Consider the following 19,722-nt stretch of genomic DNA (forward strand, 5'->3'; position numbering starts at 1 on the left):
TCGCATTACATGGATTTACGACAGCATTGCTGAAGTGCTACGGCATGCTCTCCAGTGTTGTTGTTGTTTTTATTTTTAGTTTGAGTCATAGTCTTTTTGAATAGTTTTCATTTATTTTTAGTCACATTTCAGTTTTTAGTGTAGTTTTGGTCGACTAAATATACAGTTGATTTAGTCACTTTAAATCTATTTTGGCGGGCCTTGATGCCGTCGTAATGGCTGATTTTACACTTGCTGTAAATAGCCGGTGTACATGTACAGTATGTGTGTTTATGTATAACTGTGTTGTAACTTGTGTGAAAAGGTGTCACATAATCCCATGAGGGATGGGCCACAAGGTGGCATGACACTTAAATACATAAAATCATACGAGCTCAGAGCTTGTAGATCTGCTATTTTCAGCGTGCAACCGAGTGTAAATTACTTTCAGTTCTACTGGATCTCTTGTCCACTATAGTCCCTTCCTAACATTTTAGTCTCGTTTTTAATTTGTTGACAGAATTGGCAATTATATTTAGTCTTATAGTTTTCGTCAGTGAAAAAAGGTAGTCGACGAACATTTTTCGTCATAGTTATTAGTCAACAACAGGATGGAGAGCATCCAGTGTTGATTTTTCGTCTGACTAAAATGTTAGGAAGGGACTAGTGGACAAGAGATCCAGTATACACTTGGTTGCATGGTGGAAAATAGCAGATCTACAAGCTCACAACGCGTCGCAGTGTGACACGTTGAGAGCTTGTAGATCTGCTATTTTCAGCAAGTGTAAAAACAGTCATTACGACGGCATCAAGACCCGAGAAAATACATTTTAGTTTAGTTCACATATTTAGTCGACTGAAACTAAGCTAACACTAAAACATTCATAAAATGTGACTAAGACTAAATGGAAGATATTCAAGAGACTATGACTTTGCTGCAAAAAACAACACAGTCTCTCCAACGTACCTGTCGCTGCTGCCGCCACGCTGCTGGAGTCTTCGCTGACGCTGTCCTCGTCGTCGATGTGCACCAGGGTGGCTCTGAGGGTCACCACGCCTTTCCCCTTACACACCCTGCTGGAGTCCACCGCTAGAACCACAAAACACACACATGAGACCGCCTTTCCCCTTAATGAACACCCTGCTGGAGTCCACCGCTACACCGCCACATAGGAGGACAAAACACACACATGAGACCGCCTTTCCCCTTAATGCACACCCTGCTGGAGTCCACCGCTAGAACCACAAAACACACACATGAGACCGCCTTTCCCCTTAATGTACACCCTGCTGGAGTCCACCGCTACACCGCCACACAGGAGGACAAAACACACACATGAGAACGCCTTTCCCCTACACACCCTGCTGGAGTCCACCGCTACACCGCCACATAGGAGACAAAACACACACATGAGACCGCCTTTCCCCTTTCACACCCTGCTGGAGTCCACCGCTACACCGCCACATAGGAGGACAAAACACACACATGAGACCGCCTTTCCCTTTCACACCCTGCTGGAGTCCACCGCTACACCGCCACATAGGAGGACAAAACACACACATGAGACCGCCTTTCCCCTTAATGAACACCCTGCTGGAGTCCACCGCTACACCGCCACATAGGAGGACAAAACACACACATGAGACCGCCTTTCCCCTTTCACACCCTGCTGGAGTCCACCGCTAGAACACACAAAACACACACACATGAGGACGCCTTTCCCCTTACACACCCTGCTGGAGTCCAACGCTAGACGCTAGACACAAAACACACACCTAGAAGAACATGGAGGAGTCATCTCCTCACCCCCTCCCCCCCCCCCCCAATGATTCGTTGGAAAGGCTGGCACAGCAGTCCACTTCCAGCCCAGAGAAGATAATGTAGTCTCATTGCATCAGCACTCGTGGGAAATAAACAAAGCTATTGCTACACCTCGGCCCAAATGGCCCAAATGATTAAAATAGAAGATCCAGGGCACCACCACATTGATACTCTGCTGCTCTGTGGCGTTAATTGCTCCACACTAGCTGCTGTGGGACATGACTAAACGCTAATAGGCAGATTAACACGACCAGAGGCAGAGAATAGAAACAGCTGTAGCGTCGTGTATACACAGCTTGTTGTTCTCGGCACGGCTTGTTTAAGTGACGTCGCAGGTTAACATAATGAGTTTTAAAGCGTCCCTCTAAGCTTCCCTGGGGTAGTGTGTATAAGGTGTCCCACTGTAGAGTGTTGAAAGATAGATGAGGCAAACGTGTGTGTGTGTGTGTGTGTGTGTGTGTGTGTGTGTGTGTGCCCCTAGCTCACCTGCAGCAGGAATCAGGTCAGGGGAGCCTTTCATGGTTCTCAGAGGTGTGATCCTGACCGAGCTGAGCGTGCGCGGGCCAGGCGAGACTGTGACAGGACAAGAAAAAAAGCCATCTTGTAAAAACTCTGTCTAAACTAATAAAGGCCATGATGTAACTTTCAGAAACAGAGTCTCTCTCACAAGTTCAACATATACAGTATCACGTCACATCAACGGTATAACCGCTGTTGGTGTTTTATAAGCATTATGTTATTCTTTAGCTATTGAAAAATAGCAGATCTACAAGCTCGTATAACGTGGCACCGGGTGCCGCGCTACACGGCATCAAATCGCCAAAAACAGCCGATCTACAAGCATAAATTGATCGGAGATCCATCTGCATCTAGAGAAAAAGGGGGTCAAATAAGTGGTTATACTCAACAAAAGTAAAGTACTCGATACGTAAATGGTATCAGGACAACTCTATTAATAAACTCCCTTGCATTGGATCTGCCCGGTGTCTGCCTCGTGACCTCGTCCTTTCCCTCAGTCCTGCACCTGCACCATGGGTCCTACACCTCTGCTGCTGCACCATGGGGCCTACACCTCTGACTGCCTGAGTCCTGCACCATGGGGCCTACACCTCTGACTGTCTGCCTCGTCCTCTGCCTCAGTCCTGCACCATGGGTCCTACACCTCTGACTGCTTCAGTCCTGCACCATGGGGCCTACACCTCTGACTGTCTGCCTCGTCCTCTCCCTCAGTCCTGCACCATGAGGCCTACACCTCTGACTGCCTGAGTCCTGCACCATGGGGCCTACACCTCTGCTGCTGCACCATGGGGCCTACACCTCTGACTGTCTGCCTCGTCCTCTGTCTCAGTCCTGCATCATGGGTCCTACACCTCTGACTGTGATCGTGACACCCAGTGAATCACAAATAGAAAAATCCATGAAAACACCAAGTCCATATAAACAGGATGTTTGTGATCCCCCACCATATTGAAGCAAGTACAGTCCACACAGTATGGTCAAGGACCCCCGAATCAATTATTTGGCTGCGGAAGTTCGGAACCCCATCTGCAAGATTTGGTGCCAGGGACCCCATATATAAGAGAAGATTTTGTGTTGTTCATTAGGTTCATTAGGCTGATTTTGAGGCTATTAAATCATTGTTTCTGGGGATGGCCTGGAACCCCACTCTGAGAACCACTGAGTTAGTGGACGGTAGATTGAAAATCACACCTGTGTGAAGTGAGGGGCGCTCTTATCATCGTACATCATCATGACGTAACATGTGGACTGCATGACAAAACAAACATTAAAGGGAAACTTCACCCTTTTTGCAACAAAAATATATGTTAACCCCCTTATGGCCCCCCTAATTAACAGTGGATTGTGCCTTCTACCTGCACTATTTATAATTTTAATTCATAATTTTAATGCCAGTAGAAAAATCTGTGATATGATATGGACTACATGTTGTCTCAGTAAGACAGCCCTCCCCCTATCCACAAGGAGGAGCAGTGCACCAAAGCATTATGGGAATTGTAGACAGGACAAACATTAAAAGCTGTAGGCTATATAGGAGGGCCCTCAACAATAGATGCATTTTAAATACTGCAATAGTGTGACATTCCTAGATTACTATACTGTACAGAGTGACAATTTCTTGGACTACTCAGAGATAATTTACTATAGAGAGTTGCAGGGAGGTTACTTACTTGATGCTCGACCCGGCCTTACACTGCCCTCTTCTGGAGAGCCCTGTTATAACAAGACAAAATAAATGTCAACAAATGCTCATATTTTAATGTTAAAAAATAAAAATAAATCCCTTTCTGGCCAAAAGTACCGACGAGAGGCTGGTCTGCATTCATGCGAGCCCCGGAAGTCGAGAATAACATAGCTCTAAATCTAAATGCAACGCATATTGGAGCTATGGACCAGAGCTAGGCCGCTATATGCTAGCCTCTGGCATGCTGTAGGCCGCTATATGCTAGCCTCTGGCATGCTGTAGGCCGCTATATGCTAGCCTCTGGGATGCTGTAGGCCGCTATATGCTAGCCTCTGACATGCTGTAGGCCGCTATATGCTAGCCTCTGACATGCTGTAGGCCGCTATATGCTAGCCTCTGGGATGCTGTAGGCTGCTATATGCTAGCCTCTGGCATGCTGTAGGCCGCTATATGCTAGCCTCTGGCATGCTGTAGGCCGCTATATGCTAGCCTCTGACATGCTGTAGGCTGCTATATGCTAGCCTCTGACATGCTGTAGGCTGCTATATGCTAGCCTCTGACATGCTGTAGGCCGCTATATGCTAGCCTCTGACATGCTCTCATTGACTCTAGTGCTGCTGTTTAGTGATGCATGAAATAGCTGCAAACGGGGGAGCACTGTATATACTACAGCTAATGAAAACGTAGAGGCACACCTATGGTTGTGTTACAGGATGAAAGGAGATCTGGTGAAGCCAGACAGGGAGGCCGTGAACTTTAGCATCATTAGTTACAAATCTAGTTCAGAACTGTGACAGTATGTGGCTCTGTGTTGCCATACTGTGGCTGTGTGTGGGCGTCGGCTTTCCTCCCAGCTTCCAGCCTTGGCACACCTGTCTGTGGTCACCTCATCATTGCACTCAATTGACACACCTGCCGGCCATCAACTCTTCAGCCCTGACAGTATTTATACCCTGGTCTTCACTCCACTCATCGTCAGATCATTGTTCAACCTTTCATGGTAGTACTATAGCTTGACTCTGACAGCGTGTTTGATAGTACATTTATTTATGGGTACTGGTCATTGTCATTTCTGTGTATATTTCATTTATTTTCATTATGGGTACTGGTCATGGTCATTGTCATTTCTGTGTACTAGACCTGTATGTGCCCATCGGCCACCAGCCTACTTAAGCTGTCAACTTGTCATAGCACCCGTTTTAACTATCTGTCTGTCTGAGTCCCACATGGAGATATCTGTATCTGTCTGTCTGTCTGTCTGTCTGTCTGTCTGAGTCCCACATGGAGATCTCTGTATCTGTCTGTCTGTCTGTCTGTCTGTCTGTCTCCCACATGGAGATCTCTGTATCTGTCTGTCTGTGTCCCACATGGAGATCTCTGTATCTGTCTGTCTGTCTGTCTGTGTCCCACATGGAGATCTCTGTATCTGTCTGTCTGTCTGTGTCCCACATGGAGATCTCTGTATCTGTCTGTCTTTCTGTCTGTGTCCCACATGGAGATCTCTGTATCTGTCTGTCTGTCTGTCTGTCTGTGTCCCACATGGAGATCTCTGTATCTGTCTGTCTGTCTTTCTGTCTGTGTCCCACATGGAGATCTCTGTATCTGTCTGTCTGTCTGTCTGTCTGTGTCCCACATGGAGATCTCTGTATCTGTCTGTCTGTCTGTGTCCCACATGGAGATCTCTGTATCTGTCTGTCTGTCTTTCTGTCTGTGTCCCACATGGAGATCTCTGTATCTGTCTGTCTGTCTGTCTGTCTGTCTGTCTGTGTCCACATGGAGATCTCTGTATCTGCCTGTGTGTGTAGAGTGCAAACTGACTGTGAAAAGTGGACTGGTTAAGTAATCAATTGTCAGGTGTGGGGTTGCCATGGCAATCAATTGGCTGAGGCAGAGGCTGGAAATTGCACAGGTCACAGGTGAGGGGATTTAGGCTGATTAGGCCCACTGCAGGCAGAGTCTCCAGAGATTCTGGAGAACCGTGGGTCCGACCGACTCGATACCGGGCACTGCGCTCCCTGTGGGGGTGTGGAACGTGTGTGTCGAATATGAAGTCGGTGGGGCGAACGGTTCTGGAGTTACGTGCATTACAACCGTACACGCACGCAGACAGGCAGAGATGTGGCGCATTTTAAACCTTTTTTCCTTCCAAATCCCATCTAGCTACACTAATTAGATACACTAATTAGATACACTAATTAGATACACTAATTAGATACACTCAATGGGCTAATTAGATCCAATCAATGGTGTTCCGGCTTGGGATGATGGAACCAACAACGTGTGATTTATGTTGCTATGGCAACCACAGAGAACCACTGATACAACACACCGGGGGCGTGGACTGGGACATTTATTTTGTGTATCGTTTTTTTTATTGGCCTAAAATATTGTCTACATTCATGAATCCACTTGCTGAGCGAATATCTGTATTGAGCAAATGTGACCATAACATTAACAACCTATGCTAGTCAATTTCATTGCATTATTCTTTAAGTAGCATGTGACATGTCAAACTAGGGGGTTTCTAAAAACGGACACATTTTGGGCACATTTGTGCCGTGAATGTACAATATTTTAGGCCAATAAAAAAAACTATATATACCAAATTTCCCTCTTTAAACAAAAGAAGCCTGTCGGCTGCCAGACTAACACAAGAGAGATGACAACAACTTATACATCTGAAAAAGAGTGGTGTTCCCCTTAACCACAAGCAGAGAGAGAGAGAGAGAGAGAGAGAGAGAGAGAGAGAGAGAGAGAGAGGGGAGAGGGAGGGGGAGGGATAGGGAGCTCCTCAGTGGAGCAGCAGGAACAACACAGAGGCCACCAGGGAAGTAACAGAGAAACACCTCCATTGTACAGCAGCCTGGAGGTCTGATCTATAGGAACACCTCCATTGTACAGCAGGAGGTCTGATCTATAGGAACACCTCCATTTTGTACAGCAGCCAGGAGGTCTGATCTATAGGAACACCTCCATTGTACAGCAGCCAGGAGGTCTGATCTATAGGAACACCTCCATTGTACAGCAGGAGGTCTGATCTATAGGAACACCTCCATTGTACAGCAGCCAGGAGGTCTGATCTATAGGAACACCTCCATTGTACAGCAGCCAGGAGGTCTGATCTATAGGAACACCTCCATTGTACAGCAGGAGGTCTGATCTATAGGAACACCTCCATTGTACAGCAGCCAGGAGGTCTGATCTATAGGAACACCTCCATTGTACACCAGCCAGGAGGTCTGATCTATAGGAACACCTCCATTGTACACCAGCCAGGAGGTCTGATCTATAGGAACACCTCCATTGTACAGCAGCCAGGAGGTCTGATCTATAGGAACACCTCCATTGTACAGCAGCCAGGAGGTCTGATCTATAGGAACACCTCCATTGTACAGCAGCCAGGAGGTCTGATTTAGGAACACCTCCATTGTACAGCAGACAGGAGGTCTGATTTAGGAACACCTCCATTGTACAGCAGCCAGGAGGTCTGATCTATAGGAACACCTCCATTGTATAGCAGCCAGGAGGTCTGATCTATAGGAACACCTCCATTGTACAGCAGACAGGAGGTCTGATTTAGGAACACCTCCATTGTACAGCAGCCAGGAGGTCTGATCTATAGGAACACCTCCATTGTACACCAGCCAGGAGGTCTGATCTATAGGAACACCTCCATTGTACAGCAGCCAGGAGGTCTGATTTAGGAACACCTCCATTGTACAGCAGCCAGGAGGTCTGATCTATAGGAACACCTCCATTGTACAGCAGCCAGGAGGTCTGATCTATAGGAACACCTCCATTGTACACCAGCCAGGAGGTCTGATCTATAGGAACACCTCCATTGTACAGCAGCCAGGAGGTCTGATCTATAGGAACACCTCCATTGTACAGCAGCCAGGAGGTCTGATCTATAGGAACACCTCCATTGTACAGCAGCCAGGAGGTCTGATCTATAGGAACACCTCCATTGTACAGCAGCCAGGAGGTCTGATCTATAGGAACACCTCCATTGTACAGCAGCCAGGAGGTCTGATCTAGGAACACCTCCATTGTACAGCAGGAGGTCTGATCTAGGAACACCTCCATTGTACAGCAGCCAGGAGGTCTGATCTATAGGAACAGCTCCATTGTTCAGCAGCCAGGAGGTCTGATCTAGGAACACCTCCATTGTACAGCAGGAGGTCTGATCTAGGAACACCTCCATTGTACAGCAGCCAGGAGGTCTGATCTATAGGAACAGCTCCATTGTACAGCAGCCAGGAGGTCTGATTTAGGAGAACGTCCTCCATTTATATGCTTATTGAGTTAAGACACACAAATAAGACACTCAGACGCTCACTCATGCATGCAAGTACAAACACATGTTCTGTACACACTCACACACACGCACGTGCGTGCAAGCGCACCTGCGCGCGCACACACATGCACGCACACACACTTGCTCTATCTCCCCTGTGTGCGCGCGCACACACGCCACACACACACACACAGGTAAAAGGACAGGTACACAAGTTGCACAGGTATTGTTGGCCTATCTGGTTTTCATCTGTAAAATTAAGAACTTCTTTACTGCATATTTTTAATGCACATTTCCAAATGATATGCAGAATACTGGTGCTCCTTTCTGTGTGGAGTTTGCATGTTCTCCCCGTGTCCCCTAGGGTAGGTATACCCTCACAAAAACATGCAGTAATCCTGGTCTCTAAACTGCCTCCCCCTGGCCAGCCGGGGCGCCTGATGGAGGGGAAAGGAACTGGTTGGAATAACGTGTTCCTTTCACGCGCTACGTCCAACCAGGGAAACTCCCCCCTGTCAGGTGTAAAGGAGCAACTTGGACACTCAGGCATGAAGGAAGCATGAGTTGAAGTCCGTTGCTCTCCCCAGGTTGGCGGAGGGTGTATAGAGCCCAGGATCACATTAGATAATTGACACAGGGGTGAAAAATGGGTTACAAAATCGTGGGATAAAAAATATATAAGAAAAAAAGAATACTGGTGCTCATTAACGTCACATACATGGGTGAACACATGAGTGTACACGGACGGACATTGCTGGTTGTATAGGAGTGGTTGCACCACTCAAAGATGAAAACTATTCAAGAGACTATTTAATATGACTAAAAACTGAAAAAGAAACTCAATTTACTTATCCAAATCCACACTGGCAGAGAGAGAGAGAGAGAGAGAGAGAGAGAGAGAGAGAGGCAGAGAGAGAGAGAGAGAGAGAGAGAGAGAGAGAGAGAGAGAGAGAGAGAGAGAGAGACAGAGACAGAACAGGGGATGTTTCCGTCTCCTGAAATAGGTCTAAAATAATGGATGGATGGGAGAGGAGGGGAAAAAACCGGAGAGATTCCAGACAAGCCCCGTGGGGGGTGAGAACAGACCTTTGAAACATATCTTTCATTACTGTGAGTGGTATATACGTACAGTATACACACAGAGAGAGAGAGGCTACAGAGAGAGAGAGGCTGGCTGTGCCGACCGGGCCCTGGGATGTTTATCCATTTCGGACGGGGAGGAGGAACCCCCTTTGGGTGCATGTTTTAAAGCATTATGTTATATGCTTTAGCTATATATTGAAAAATAGCAGATCTACAAACTAGTGGCGCGCTACAGAGTGGCGCTTGTAGGTCTTGTAGGCTTGTAGGCCTGATATTTTTGAAATTTTTATTTCAGGGCGAACATTTCTTACTCAAATATTGGCTTCTGGGGGGGTCCCTGGAACTACATATTTTGAGATGGGGGTCCGTGGCCCAATAGAGATAATTCTGGGGGTCCTTGACGTGAAAGGTTGAGCACAGCTGACATAGAAACATGGGTTTTTCGGATTTTGAAGCCTTTTTTTTTTTAATGGACCTCAGTCCAAAATGTGTTATTCCCTAATAAAACAGACGAGGGTCCCTGACCCCCCGCGTCCCACAGAGAGACGACACACACGTCCATTACGTCATCGTCCTATAATCCTCCCAACTATTCTCTATCTGCTCTTTCCAAACTCCATTAAAGAGTACTCAGGGTGATGTCCACTGTCACATTCCACAAGTCTTATACTTCTTACACGTACACCGGGGTGCGTGCCCCACACACGCACGCACACACACACCACAACAGTGGAATGTACGGTACATACAAAAATACAAAGAATAAGAATATTAAAAAGGAAAGGAAAGGTACTATGTTTACCCAGGGTAACTGGACTAAGCATCAGATCCTTGTTTACAGCCAGGCCCTGCTTATTTCATACAACATTTCATGGTAGAGTAGAGGTTCAATGCCTTGTCCAATAAGGGCACTTCAGCGGTGGTAATTTTTAACGTGTCGGATCGCTGATTCGAACTGGCGACCTTCCGGTATCAAGACCGCTCCGCAATCCGTTCGACGAAGAAGAAGGAGAAGAAGAATTATTAGAAGATGAAGAAGGAGGAGAAGGAGAATAATGAGGTGACGTGTGCTCCTCTTGACACCAGATATTATTGATCACGAACACCTGACAGCTACTGTACACCACCAGGCAAAGCATGCACCACGTTGCATAAACACTCATCACCCTGCAGGCCTTTTTAGGAAGAGATGAGAGAGAGAGAGAGAGAGAGAGAGAGAGAGAGAGAGAGAGAGAGAGAGAGAGAGAGAGAGAGAGAGACAGAGAGAGAGCGAGAGAGAGAGAGACAGACAGAGAGAGAGCGAGAGAGAGAGAGAGAGAGAGAGAGAGAGAGAGAGAGAGAGATGAGACCAGTGCAGGAGCGCGGCCGGCGGTATAGCCAGGAGGCCAAGATAAACAGGAGGATAAGATAAGGCATTATCAACTGGAACTGCATGCGTTCCTAAAGTCCTGTTATGTACAGTACAGTACAGTACAGTACTACTACCGTACCTACTGTAGCTGTAACATTCCGTCCTCCTGCAATCTGCTACACTTTAGTTTCACAAAGAGAGGTCAGTCAGTCAGTCAGTGCCTCGCCTCTGAAGCAAAAACAAACAAAAAAAAAAAAAACCCCAGACAGATAAGTTATTGTGCTATAAACTGGAGAAGGTCCAAAACGTGACGACAGGGTATATCAAAAGCTACAACAGTCTCTGTTTGTACTGGGACAGGAACATGACCACGTGGTTATAGTGACAGGTAGGTGAGTGTAGCTTTTATCACGGTCATACGCAGCTCCATCACTGCTACTAACAGGAACAAACTTTTCAGTATCACCCGTATTCCTTCCAAAATCATCGGACTTCCTACACCCACACTTTCTGATATGAACAATAATGCCATCACACGACTAGCACTCTCAATATCAAATGACACTGACCATCCTCTGTATCGTTTCTTTAACCTCATGCCATCTGGACAAAGATACAGAACCTTGCCATGGAAAAAGGTCAGTTTTAGTAGGAGTTTTGTCCCCTCAGCCATCGCGGCATTAAACAAACTGCCCCACCGATAGGATGGTTCTGTACACAGTGGGGACCTCATGTTTTGTTTTTGTATCGTCTTGGTGTTAATGTGCTCTGTGTTGTTTTTGATGTGGGTGTTGAACTGTTGAACAGATTGTGAAGAAAAATATCCTTCAGGACAATAAAGATTATTATTATTATACTACTGGGCTACTATAGCCTACTACAGAGTACAGAACCACCCCACTGCTACTACTGGGCTACTATAGAACCAGCCCAGAAAGCACGGTCAGGACCTGGACCAATTATGCCCCCATTTACACTGGCAGCCAAATCAAGCCTGAATCAGATCTGTGCTACATCAACATTAAAATCTGATTTGTTTAAATAAGTCTAAAAGGTCACATACTGTACAAGACAAGTCACATGGAATTAGATTTCTTTTCAGATTCAGAAGGTGGTTTCAAATCCGACCAACCAACATAAACTTTACCCACTAAGACAGACAGACGTCCTGGATGAATCAGAGAGAGAGTCTGATGGAGGCCAGATCAACTTAAGTCATATCAAAACTAGTCAGGACAAAGTACAAAAAAAATGTCTTCTAAATCCTAAAACGTTTCTGAAACCCTATGTGGGAAAGACCATGTGGTAGAAGCAGACGTACTCTGACTCCATACATGTGGTAACCCCATATGGCTGAGCGGAGTTCCTCAGGGCTCTGTAGCTCTACTAGTGAATTTTCAGTGTTGTTGTTGTCGTGGGGAAAGCTTTAGTTGAAAATGATTTGCTTGGGGGGGGACGAGTAAGGAATCCATGGCAAACCAAACAATAGAGTAGTTATTCCTCAGTGTAATTATCACACACATTTCCAGGCAATAACAACAAGGCCTTAAAATACCCTTTCTGTTTCAAAGTGTTCATTTGAAGTCTCAAGGATGCGTCCTAGAGGCACATGTGATCATCATTCATCATCATTCTTCAAAACCCACCTCTTCAATACTGCTTTCCCTACAGAACTCTCTTTTTCCCCCCACAGTTTTTAATGTTTTTTATCCCTTAGCTTTTAGTTTACTATTATTATTGTTGTTATTATTATTATCAGCTCATGTCCAACAATGGAGCCGCACAGAGCTAAGCCTGCCTGATGACAATATGGACTAAATCAAATATCACAATGTTTTTTTGATCAAATAGCTCAAAATCTATAGAAACAGTGAATTGTACAGTGAATAAACAGCAAAAGATTTGAAAAATATACAACATATTTTCAGATGGGCGTCAGCAGCCAATTACATAATAGGCTACTGTTTGGGAAAACTGTCATGATTCAGCCTCTAAGTGGGTTAAAACCAGGAAAAGACAACACTCGTGCCATATCAGTTTCACAGTATTATTACGATGATATTATTAGCCTTATACGTTAAATCCCAGATGACTTTAGTCTCATCACAACACTGATATGAAGTAATATCAATATACTTGTATTGCACCTGCAGCCCTCCTAGAGAGACTTCACATGTGACATACTGTACTGTCAAACATCGGATCACCAATATAGCTCAGGAGTATTTCTACACAACCTGCCAGATCTGTGGATTAATTAATTATCGCCTTTTGATGACTCAACAGGGAAGACATGCACAGTGAAACACAGCAGCAGTGCAATGCAATATTCTGTATTGTGTTGTACAGTTATGAGTAAAATACAATTATCAAGTATAACCAAAGCAACAATGAATGCCACCCTCAAAGCAGAGCTGTGGACATTCCTTACCTATAACACCAGAGGCTGGGTAGAAATCAACACAGTGCTGGTGTTGGATAGGATAGGAAGTCAACCAAAATCACTCCATGTAAGTCCAATAGCCAGTCTTGTCTCTTCAAAGACCCCTGAGACAGTGGTCTGTTCTGAGAAGGCTGGTCTGGTTCTATAGCCTTCTGGACCCCCTCACTGAGACAGTGGTGTCTACTCTGAGAGGGCTGGTCTGGTTCTACAGCCTTCTGGACCCCCTCACTGAGACAGTGGTGTCTACTCTGAGAGGGCCTGGTCTGGTTCTACAGCCTTCTGGACCCCCTCAGTGAGACAGTACGGTGTCTACTCTGAGAGGGCTGGTCTGGTTCTACTGCCTTCTGGCCCCCCTCACTGCTTTACGGGCCTATAGGTTTGACCTTGAGCCTGGCTCCGCAGGGGGGTGTTTGTTTAAAACAAAAAAAGGCGCGTCCAGAGAGAGAGCTGTCACCACATGCCACCTGGGGAATGTACCACCCACTCAGCGACTGTGGCGTGTGGACCCACTTATGAAAACATTCAGTCCCCAGCTTGGCAAGGCACTGCCCAGGGCCAGCCAATCGCAGAGAGGCTGTAAAGTGAGGATATATAAGCTACCGGACAAATCCATATAAGTTAACCACTTGAACCCTGTACTGTTAGTATACGTCAAACTGATAAAATAGACGGTCTATACGAGCTCGCGTCACATCGTTTTTCTATGAGCTAAAAAAAAATTGCACACACTTGAACTTTTCCTCTGGATTTTTTTTTACCTATTCGGATCTTCTGAAAAATAAATTCTACCATAAATCTACCAATACTATAATATGTTGAACTACAATGCCTTTCAGGGGGGCGGGGTCCTTGTTGAAAGGCTGCCTTAACTCAATTAGGCCTGACGTCTTTTTCCTGAAAAACGTAATCAGTGGTTCTCAATATTTCATGTCAAGGACCCCAAAACATTATATGTAATATGCCGCCGACCCCCATCTGAAAAAATGTTGTTCAGGGACCTCCCCCCCCCCAGAAGCAAAGATTTGAGTTAAAAACCGAAACTCTGAAAGTATTATATTCAAAGATTCGCGTCACATTTTCACGATTTAAAAAAAATAGCAGACCTGATCTGCTATTTTTCAAAAGCTTAAAAAAACACGAAAGGGGGTTTCGCTCAGAATGGGTTAAAAACTGAGCATGCTCACACAAAAGAGGTCTCATCACACCTGTGTGGACAGAGAGTGGGGCCTGTTATGTAACACCGTTTGACGTTTGCTTTGTGGACAAATGGCAGAGTACAGAGGAGCTCTCCAGTGCTCTCACAGCGTGGTCCGACTTCCACCAAACAGCTCCAAACATGGCTTGGAAGGGTCCGCTCCAGAGCTTATCCCCCTAATTGAGGAGACCCCCTCCTCCCCTCCCTCCCTCCCTCCTCCCCCCTCTCTCCACCTCCCATTATAAACAGGCTGCTCCATGCTAGCCAGCCAGCAGGCTGGGGATTCTACGCATTCCTCAACGCAGCTATTTGAGGTTCTTACTTTTAAACAAATGCCACATAAAAGGAGATGTGTACGTGCCTTCAACGTTACGATCATAACTGTCCACACAGAGGCTGGCTGGCTGGGTGACCAGACGTTCCCGTTTGACTTGGATTGCCCCAGTTTCAAGCGTGAGTCCCGACAAATGTCCCAGTTTTCAACATTCCCCGCCAAATTGTCCTATTTAGTTTTTTTTTCACCACAGTTAAAATAATGACACTTGTAACTTGTTTATAGCGTCCTGTTCTGTTGAAAGGTGATGTCGTGCTAAGTGCTTCAATAATAATGGCCCCACATCCTGATGGAAAACACCAGGTGAAAATAAAAAAGAATCTTCAAAGAAAACGGTAATCCAGCCTGACAGCGTGTCGCGGGTTCGAGTCCCGATCCCGACGACCTTTGCTGCATGTCTCTCCCCCCCCCCCCCCCCCACTATATCTCTCTTCCCGTTTCCTGTTGACCTACTGTACATCTGATCAATAAAGGCAAAAAGACGCCAAAAATAATAATCTTAAAAAAACGCAGAAGAAAATGAAGAAATTTCAAAGAAATTGTCGGTAGTAGTGAAAATCTAATAGCTCACAACGTGTCACGATGCAATGTGTACATTGGTTATTAAAAAAAAAAAAAAGACATTCACATCACATTATATTTTACCAGTAAAAGTACCAGTAAGACGCCCGAGGGCGAGAAGCAAGTTGGCGTGCACGCATCCGCCTGGGTGACGGCAGACTGCTGGCCGAGCGCTGACCCTCAGGTGTGGTTAGAATATTGAAATATAGTCTTCCCTGTGTATGGGTGTGGCCACATAAAAACATAATTTTAACACTTTCTGTACACTTTTTTTTTTAAAGAAATCTTTCTCCAACTATAATCATGCTGATCATGTTTTAAGGGGGAACGAAAACACGACACTCAGCTGCTGCATGATAGCATGTCCATGAGAAGGTTATTGGACGTGACGAGTGACAGAGCACTTCGTTGGCACATGTGAGGTTCTTTCTGGGGCATCGGTTCAGCCCGTGGGCGGTTCTTTGTGGGCGTGCGGGGCATCGGTTCAGCCCGTGGGCGGTTCTTTGTGGGCGTGCGGGGCATCGGTTCAGCCCGTGGGCGGTTCTTTGTGGGCGTGCGGGGCATCGGTTCAGCCCGTGGGCGGTTCTTTGTGGGCGTGCGGGGCATCGGTTCAGCCCGTGGGCGGTTCTTTGTGGGCGTGCGGGGCATCGGTTCAGCCCATGGGCGGTTCTTTCTGGGCGTGCGGGGCATCGGTTCAGCCCATGGGCGGTTCTCTCTGGGCGTGCGGGGCATCGGTTCAGCCCATGGGCGGTTCTCTCTGGGCGTGCGGGGCATCGGTTCAGCCCATGGGCGGTTCTTTGTGGGCGTGCGGGGCATCGGTTCAGCCCGTGGGCACGACCGACGCCGTCTGATCGTCGTGGACATTGATAGAGAGCGCCAGAGGGCTGTGCAATAATAATAATAACAATGTCACTAAGCTGACAGTTTACCAAGGGGTGCTAGCTACTTCTGCACGGAGAGGCATCTAGGCCGCTCTCCAACAAACACAACACATGTAGAGGACACCAGGACAGGCCCAACGGAAGCACATTTATCAATCTAGGCATTTAGCTCTTAATCCAGAGCGATATACAGTAAGCGAGAACAAAAACATGGCAATACGTCGGATACATAAAAATAGTCCAAAACCGAAACTATGTTTTTTTTTTTACCCCTACAGTTCACTGGGGACATTATATGGTCAGCACACTCTATATAGTACTAGGGAGGATTACCACAAAAAAGGGGCAAAAAGTGATATTTGAATTAAGAGAAATCAACTGAATATACCTTTAAGTCATGAGCTCAGCTCAGGCCATGGGCAGTTTCACACTAAAAGCCTCCTTTATACATAGTTGGGCACCACCAGTGTCACATACAGTATTAGTCTTGTTTACTTGCTTAGTGAAGCCTTTGCATCATTACTATATTTCTGTTATTGACACATTTCCCCCATGGAGACAAATAACATTTCATGTAATCTTTTCTCATGTAGCGGACGGTATTCTTGTTGAAAGATACGATTTTGGCATTTAGTGCTTGTCCATATGACCATACGTTAAGTGGTGATGTTGGTGATTCATATTCATATTATTTATTTAATGTCCTGGATTGGATAAATGGATTATGGAACTAACATTAAGTTCCATTTTACATGGAGGGAACACGTTATTCTACCCAGGTCCCAGTTCCTCTCTCCTCCATCAGGCGCCCCGGCTGGCCAGGGGGAGGCAGTTTAGAGACCAGGATTACTGCATGTTTTTGTGTGAGGGTACCTATACCCTATATATGGGACACGGGGAGAACATGCAAACTCCACACAGAAAAGGCCCACTCGCAATACCATCGCAGCCCACCAGTGGTACCCCCCCCCCCCCCCCCGACAGGATGAGTCTCTTATTTAATTTGGGAACATGAAATCAGGGGAAACGGCACCTAAAATTAATGTCATCACGCGATAACGAGCTCAGCTGTTGCGCCACAGATTCCTCTGGGCTTAGATAATAGGGCACCCCACACATGGGAGCTATGCTGACAATTCAAATCATTGTCTGAGAGCGTGTTCAAAGTGTTTCCTCATTCAGGGACGGGGGGGGGGGGATGTTTTGACTCAAACGTGGCATGGAAGCTCTGAGAGTGTTTCCTGATTTAGCCGTCTGAGTGGTTATGTGACACAGGACCTTGTTGATTGTTTAATCATAGTCGGTGCATATTTACCGGGACACGCTAGCGCTGCGATAATCCAGCCATCTCAAGTAGCTTTTGAAGGTATCCTCGTGTGAAATGAGCGGACCACAGGCCTCCATCCTCCTCTATCTATTTCAAGAACGCTCGCTCGCAAGCTCTGGAGGTCTGTCTGGCTGATCTCCCTCCACACCCGGACACATTAAAGCACCAGAGGCACTTTTGCCACTAACTACTTGAATTAATATTTGGCTAGAACGATAAAATATATATATATACTTCATCATCCTACATGAAAAGGAAACCGTCAGTCACACATTTACACTCTGTTCCAAATGGTTCTTCTGTCCTCAGTGGGTTGAGCAATTGATCTGAACTTCAACACGGACTTTGACCATTAGCATAATGCCCAGACCGTGTTTTTCACTTTCCCAACATTTGGGAAAGCGAAATAAGTGTCCTCATCTTCAGTGCTACAGTACCAAATGAAACAGAATTGATCCCTGATTTATATACTGTACACATGTAGCGTATACCCCCCCAAGTCTGCAAATACTTTGAGTACTCACATCCCCAGGTATGGACTATAGTTACTATATAAGATTTTTGCTCAGTAGTGTAACTGGGTACTGTTGCTTACTGTTATATTAATGGCAAAGGAAATTCCTCTGTGTTTATTGATTTTGAATTTAAGTACACATGGAACCAAAGTGGAGCCTAACATGTTCATTTGGCTCCATTTGTACACACACTATAATACAGATAGGAACCAAATGGACCCTTGTGGGCTCTGTACAAATGGAACCAAGTGGACTACATGCCCATTTGGCTCCGTCTGTTGACTCTCAGAGTTTAATTAACACTCAGTATTTCACAGTGCGGTTTCTGCTTTTCTTGCGACACGACACGCGCACACACACACACACACACACACACACGCACACGCACACGCACACAGTCACAGTTAAAATATCTGCCAACAAGTGCATGGCTGTCCTTGTTTGCCATCAGTAGCCTCCGTGCGTACAATGCCAATGAGAGAGGGGGTGACTTGAAATCCATCGCCAACTAGCCATAAATTAAATTGTCTTTTCAATGTCTTGTTTACATGCGGCCATGATCGGGTGGGGGGGAGGGGGGGGGGGGCTTCTTTGTGCCACAGAACCTTGAATAGGCAAAGCAGAACACTTCAGGCAGCACTGTCCACTTCAGCCAATGGGAGCAGATGGAGAAAAAGGGGGGGGAGGGACGTGGTTGCTAGGCAACCTTTTGTAACATTAACACAGAGTGAAAACAGAAACCTGGTGTCTGGGCTGAAACATCCGGCCTGATCCACAGCAATATACTGTCTGTACGCTACAATACATACAACGATTATTAACAATAGATATAGTTTGACTGACAGAACTGGCATACATACAGGACTAAAACTGCTGCTGGTGAAAATGGACATTTCTCATTTTTAAAGATAATGTACACAAGCATTGACAATGTAAACTAAAATATATATTACTGTTGCCTTGTTACAGATTTCACCACATTCAAAGACATGACAGTTTGATTATTATGCATTGCTGTGTTTTGATAAACTGTAAAACTAAGATCAATATCCTATAATATTTGGTAAAGTAACAGTGCATTTGCTGCACGTTTAATTGGCAAAGTAGATACAACTAGAATATCAACTATAATAATATTTAACTCAAAAGGTTAGTTGTGAGCTATATTATTATTACCTAAAACTGATGGTGGTTTTCTAAATGGTCTCCTGGAGAAAAAAAGAAAATAAAGAAAAAAGAATGCTGCTCTCTGAGAGACAGCTGGCTTTGGCAAATCTTTGAAATTCAGTTTTCAGAGATTCAAAGGCTGATCCTCTCTCTCTCTCTCTCTCTCAAATCTAAGGGATCCATGATGTAACATGATTCTGAACAAGCGTTATAAAATATTAACAGCTGTGCTGGGTGCTTCCCAACAGGTAGTGGTACTACCAACCTGATGACTATACAGGGTTCTATTTGCATGTTCAACAATTCAAATACGATTCATCTTGAACCGTGATCTTGATTTACCTTGAAACCTTAAAAACCGAGCTCAGGTAGTTTTAATCAGTTTTAACTTTAGATAAAAATCAATAAAACCCAATAAACTGTTCCAACAAAAAAAAAAACCTATTAAATCACAAAAACTAATGAAACACCAAGCCTGGATGTTTTGCGTGTGAGACAATGGCACTTAATACTTTTACAAATTATCTCTTTCTATCGTCACATAAAGTTGTACAATTCCCTTTC

The 19,722-nt window shown here is 45.5% G+C and overlaps 1 protein-coding gene across 9 annotated transcripts in view; it reads right to left on the reverse strand.

Moving 5' to 3' along the window:
• The window catches only part of sorbs1 (sorbin and SH3 domain containing 1), an 82,164-nt gene that overhangs the window by 58,130 nt on the left and 4,312 nt on the right, over positions 1-19,722 (reverse strand). For all 9 annotated transcript variants that reach the window (XR_013965287.1, XM_080782224.1, XM_080782223.1 and 6 more), the window contains exons 2-4: positions 3,991-4,033; positions 2,288-2,374; positions 947-1,069 (exon numbers count right to left, since the gene is read on the reverse strand). Coding sequence is in view for 8 of the 9 variants with exons in the window: in XM_080782224.1 (XP_080638350.1) it covers positions 947-1,069; positions 2,288-2,321 (157 nt within the window). In the remaining variant the exon portion in view is untranslated. The remainder of the gene's footprint in view (positions 1-946; positions 1,070-2,287; positions 2,375-3,990; positions 4,034-19,722) is intronic.

Source organism: Protomyctophum bolini, assembly GCF_963924005.1.
Source record: "Protomyctophum bolini genome assembly, chromosome: 14".
NCBI lineage: Eukaryota > Metazoa > Chordata > Actinopteri > Myctophiformes > Myctophidae > Protomyctophum > Protomyctophum bolini.